We start from the raw sequence: 6,000 nt of genomic DNA, 5'->3' as shown, positions 1-6,000 counted from the left end.
TATGGAGGGCCAGCCTCTCAGATGACATGGGAAGTGGAAAGTACAACCTTTTGCATATTTATTAGAACCTGGCAGAGGGGGCCAAGTCTAATATACGTAATAAGAACATTGCTCACTTGTGTTAAAGGGTACCCGTCATGTTGAACACAGTGCCTGAGCTATAGGCAGCATATTATAGAGCAGGAGGAACTTAGAGGATTGATATATAGTTTTGTCGGAAAATATTCAGAAAAACTTCTTTCATTCATTTAAATTCCTGCTCATTCTGGGCTCAGAAGTAAAGGAGGCGGTCCTATCCGTGATTGACAGCTAGCTCTATACGGACATGAGCAGAATTTACACTGAATCTTTTCCCTGAAAACGATATATCAATCTGCTCAGCTCCTCCTGTTCTTCAACATGGTGCCTGCAGATTGCACTGCATTTTATGGTGACAGGTTCCCTTAAAGGGAACCTGTCACCAGGATTTTGTGTAAAGAACTGAGAACATGGGTTGCTAGATGGCCGCTAGCACATCTGCAATACCCAGTCCTATAGCTCTGTGTGCTTTTATTGTGTAAAAAAAAAACGATTTGATACATATGCAAATTAACCTGAGATAAGTCCTGTTCCTGACTCATCTCACATACAGGACTCATCTCATGTTAATTTGCATATGTATTCATTTTTTTTTTTTTACACAATAAAAGCACACAGAGCTATGGGGACTGGGTATTGCGGATGTGCTAGCGGCCATCTAGCAACACATGCCCTCAGCCCTATACACAAAATCCCGGTAACAGGTTCCCTTTAACCATACAAACATTGCAACATGTAGTGATGCAATGACAACAGAGAAGAAAGAAAACAAGAAACGTGTAAAATGTTCTCAAATGTTACTGGTATTTTCCCTTTAAATTAAACTGATATAGAAACACTGATAAAACAGTATGAAAATATAATAAATGCACCTATCCTGCATCTTATAAGGATTTGTGTACTTGGTCATAAAAAATAGAACGGCCTACTGATCTCTATAGTGATACAATCTGTGCTATGCAATTGTCAAAAGTGCTAGTAGACCAGTAGAGTTAAAAATATAAAAACATAATAAAAAACACTGCTCATAAAATATGGCACTAATCAATGTGTTCACATTACGCAGAGCTAGCATTCAGGTGATACCTGGCAGTGGTGAGACTACAAATGATGGAACAAAGGCATAAAATTAATTAAATTTATGTACACTTGAGATTTCACTGTCCTGTTATCCCATACATTACAGACCTGGACTATCTGGTCCAGTGGAAAATCTGCTCCTAATTATATTGTCACCTTGTCTGGCTTGGGTGCTGATCCTTTAGATTATCAGAAATAAATAGATCTAACTTCTGCTTACTGGAATCACAAAAATGATTCTAGAAACGTATCTCCTTTGTAGGCATAAAATACACAACAAGGGTAAGCACAATTCTTCATTTAATTGGCAAGCATGTTTTCCCAACTATGGACGGGTTACTGGTTATGCCAGAGGTGGTCGCCGAAGTAGGTTTAAAAGAAAACATAAAAATAGGGCATCATTTCTCAGCGAAATGTTCAGCAGTCCTGTCCAGCAGGTGATGCTCCATTAAAACACATAGATGCAGCCGCTGCATCATCACTCTGACATCACTGTGACAAAAACATTCACCATTCAGAATCAGTAACATCTCTTCAGCAGTCCGCAAACTAATAGGAAGTAATATTGCATTGTGCAATTCAACTAGTGAATGCATTTCTACTACTCTTTGGACTGTCACAAACTTCACAATGTAAAATCTGCTTGACGGTTTCACTATTTCAAGACACCTTGAGAAGGCCTTAGTGGTAAACGTATAAATACAAAAAGTTATCTTCAATGCCAGACGAACTGCAGCAAAATCTCTATGCTTTTTTTTTTTCTAGGGAGCCTAGAAAAAGATGACATCTTCCTTGTTTGGGTCTTCATCAGCGGGAGGTGCTGGAGGAGGAATGGAAGGTGCCAGGAGGTGGCCACTGCTTTGTCGGTAAAGGTTTGACGGATATGTTGGTATTTCACTGGTAGAATCCTGTCCTGAAAGCTCTAAGTAAATGAGCAAATAGTGAACAATTACAATAGTGATCAAATTACAGTGTACAAATATATGAATGGACAGTCCAGAGATCTTTTGAATGATCTTTGTATAGCTAGGCCTCTATAACCATGACAAGAGGTCAGCCTCTACATCTAGAAAAAAAAGAAGTGGGATTCTTTACTCTAAAAGCAATGAGAATATGGAACTCTCTACCGCAAGATGATGGTTAAATCATAAAACACGTTTAGGAGGGCATGGATACATTTCTTCAAAGTTACAATATCACAAGTTAGTCACTAGAGTTGTGGAGATGGATCGTTGATCCAGGGAGTTATTCTAATAGATTTGGAGCTGGGAAGGATTTCTATCTCCAACGTGGGGAAACTGGCAAATACTGCTTGTTTTTTTTTTTTTTTTTCTTTCTGTGAATTAACATAGTAGGATTATACGATAGCCTGGACTGGATGGATCATATTTTTCCATAGCAAACAATTAAAGTCTAGCAGCACTATGGCCAGATGCATGCTTTATACAGTATTATCTGTCATACTGTTATTTGAAATTAGTTCAATCAATCCCAAACCTAAATTACTGTCATCAAAGACGCTTGCCCGACCCTCTTTCTTTAAAGGCTATGGGGGCATTGTACTCATTTTGGACTGAAATCATTTATTTGATTGGTCTTTGTTAAAAATGTTCAACAGTTTTTCTCTATGGCTTTCCCTTTCAGTGGCTCTGACTGTCACTATCTGCTTCACTGTGGATTGGTCAGATGGCAGCTCTGACAGCTTGACCTGTAGCCTTTACCTGTATTTTACTTACAGCTTGTTAGCTATAGGAAGTAAAACCTGCCAAAATTAAAAAACCTAAAATTATAATCAAAATAACATAACATTTTAATTTCATCTAGGGTCTGCAAATAGCATGCCGAAATTAAAGAAAAATCAATTTCTCCATTAGAATTTTCTTTTTCGTCTCCATTGTGGGTTATAAGTGTCGAAAATAAATGTAAAAATAAATAGCCTTTTTCATTTTAAATTTCCACATTGTCAATTCTCCTCTTCCTATAGGGTTTTTTTCATGTCAAAATCATAAATCAAATGAAAACGCCAAGTAGAAGCTGAAAATGGTAGATTGAGATTTTAATTTCATCTCTTGCAGGCATTTTCCCTGCCAAAAGTCAAATAAAAAAGAAAGCCCATTAGAATTTTCATTTTAACGTTGTACTGAACAGACAGTGACGCTATGTCCACTAGAGCGCGCTGTGCTTCTCCACATTTCCAACAGCTAACACAGGATAAAGTTTATCATTCCAACAGATGGCGCTGTGACAGTGAAATCTTAGTAGTGTGCCGAATGCATAGGATAAGATTATGAGTCTAATAGATGGTGCCCTCTTTTTGAGGAGTTAATTATAAAAGGATTATGATTATATCATCAACTATGCTGCCCTGTTAACCCCCTAGATGCCGTGGTGCCTAATCACCTGCAGCATCTATGGGGTTAATCCGCTTTGCCATACTTGAGGACATGGTGGACGTTGCTCCAGAATAGTGCCAAGAAGCTTAAATAGTCGCAAATTATGGTACACATGTCATGCGCCATAATCGGTGATATTTTTTTACATCAGTAAATTTTACATTAGTAAATGTCCTCCATTGTGTCTGTGTGACCAAAAATCTGGGTGCATGACTTGCAGAAATGCGGAGCATCCTTGGCATCACTGTGCTGATTGCTGGGAGAGTTCAGACCCCCATGATCAGTATTGATGGCCTACAATAGCGCTCAGCTACACAGCTTTAGCCTAGCTATGTCCTATTTTTGTCCATGTTGAGGACAAGGACAGGCATTGTTACAAAGAATCCCCCCCCCCCCCCCAAAAAAAAAGGAAGGATGCAATACAGTTGTCACACAGACATCATCCGTATTTTTTGTGGATCTGTGTTTTGCGGACCATAAAATACATACATTTGTGTGCATGAGTCCTTAGGTTAAGGGCTTATGCACATGACTATGTATTTTGTGGTCTGCAAAAACCGGATCCGCAAAAAATACCTATGACGTCTGCGTGCATTCCGTATTTTGTGGAACAGAACAGCAGGCCTCTAATAGAACAGTCCTATTCTTGTCCATAATATGTACAATAATAGGACATGTTCTATATTTTTGTAGAACATACGGAAACGGAATGCACATGGAGTAACTTCATTATTTTTTTTGTGGACCCATTGAATGAACACGGAAAGAACATATGTTTGTGTGCATGACCCCTAAGTGTCAGAGTTTAGTCGCTATTAAGGTTCAGGTCAGTTTTAGGGCTCATGCACACTAAACATTTTCTTTCCATGTCCATTCTGTTTTTTTGCGGACCGCATGTGGAACCATTCATTTCAATGGATCCTATAAAAAAATAAAAATAAAAAAATTAAGTTACTCCGTGTGCATTCTGTTTCTGTATGTCCCTATTACGGACAAGGATAGGACTGTTCTATTAGGGCCAGCTGTTCCGTTCAGCATGCACACGGACGACATCCGTATTTTTTGCGGACCGCAAAATACATATGTTCATGTGCATGAGCCCTTAGAGTTACGATTAATAATAATATTACAGTTACCATTATTATTAGGGTTGGTATTACAGTTAGGAGTCCGGATTAGTATTAAAAGTTAGGCTCTGTATTAGGATTACAGTTAGGGTAAGTATTAGGCCTCATGCACACGACCGTTTTTATTTTTTTAAGGTCCGCAAAAACGAGGTCCGTAGGTCCGTGATCCGTGTCGGTTTTTTCTTCCGTGGGTCTTCCTTGATTTTTGGAGGATCCACGGACATGAAGAAAAAAATCGTTTTGGTGTCCGCCTGGCCGTGTGGACCCAAACGGATCCGTCCTGACTTACAATGCAAGTCAATAGGGACGGATCCGTTTGACGTTGACACAATATGGTGCAATTGCAAACTGATCCGTCCCCCATTGACTTTTAAAGGGAACCTGTCACCCAAAAATCGCCTATTAAGCTGTTTACAGTACCTTATAGTGCTGTATACTCGGTTCTTGATGCACTTTTTGTTTGTTTTCCCGCATGTCTGCTCATTCAGAAATCGTAGTTATATTCAGCTGCTGCCCCGTGCTGCAAGTCAGGCTTGAAGTCACGGGGGCAGCGGCCTCGGCGTCTTACATGGCCCTCTCCCCGCCCCCTGCCTCTGTTACTGACAGCCGAACTCCGAATCCGGGACCGCGCTCAACGGCCGCATGCGCAGTAAAGGGCGGCAGGAGCGCGGTCCCGGCTGCCGCGCGTACTACGCGCCGTCTTACTTTCGCCGCACTGCGCATGCGCCCGACATCCTGTATCAAACGCGCCCGCGCCCGGCATCTGGGCGCGGGCGCGTTTGATACAGGATGTCGGGCGCATGCGCAGTGCGGCGAAAGTAAGACGGCGCGTAGTACGCGCGGCAGCCGGGACCGCGCTCCTGCCGCCCTTTACTGCGCATGCGGCCGTTGAGCGCGGTCCCGGATTCGGAGTTCGGCTGTCAGTAACAGAGGCAGGGGGCGGGGAGAGGGCCATGTAAGACGCCGAGGCCGCTGCCCCCGTGACTTCAAGCCTGACTTGCAGCACGGGGCAGCAGCTGAATATAACTACGATTTCTGAATGAGCAGACATGCGGGAAAACAAACAAAAAGTGCATCAAGAACCGAGTATACAGCACTATAAGGTACTGTAAACAGCTTAATAGGCGATTTTTGGGTGACAGGTTCCCTTTAATGTAAAAGTCAGGAGTCCCTATTATACCATCGGATCGGAGTTTTCTCATCACCATGGGAACGCCTCTATGTTAGAATATACTGTCGGATATGAGTTAGATCGTGAAACTCAGATCCGACAGTATATTCTAACACAGAGGCGTTCCCATGGTGATGGGGACGCTTCAAGT

At 41.6% G+C, this 6,000-nt stretch overlaps 1 protein-coding gene across 2 annotated transcripts in view; it reads right to left on the bottom strand.

Annotated features, from left to right (window-relative positions):
• Positions 1 to 722: 722 nt before the first annotated feature.
• Positions 723 to 6,000, bottom strand: part of ARHGEF18 (Rho/Rac guanine nucleotide exchange factor 18) — a 534,361-nt gene continuing 529,083 nt past the window's right edge. For both annotated transcript variants that reach the window (XM_044305773.1, XM_044305780.1), the window contains one exon: positions 723 to 2,080. In XM_044305773.1, the coding sequence (XP_044161708.1) occupies positions 1,929 to 2,080 (152 nt within the window). In that variant the 3' untranslated portion in view covers positions 723 to 1,928. The remainder of the gene's footprint in view (positions 2,081 to 6,000) is intronic.

The sequence above is a fragment of the Bufo gargarizans genome, chromosome 1, assembly GCF_014858855.1.
Source record: "Bufo gargarizans isolate SCDJY-AF-19 chromosome 1, ASM1485885v1, whole genome shotgun sequence".
Lineage (NCBI taxonomy): Eukaryota > Metazoa > Chordata > Amphibia > Anura > Bufonidae > Bufo > Bufo gargarizans.
This window is presented reverse-complemented; position numbering and strand designations above follow the sequence as displayed.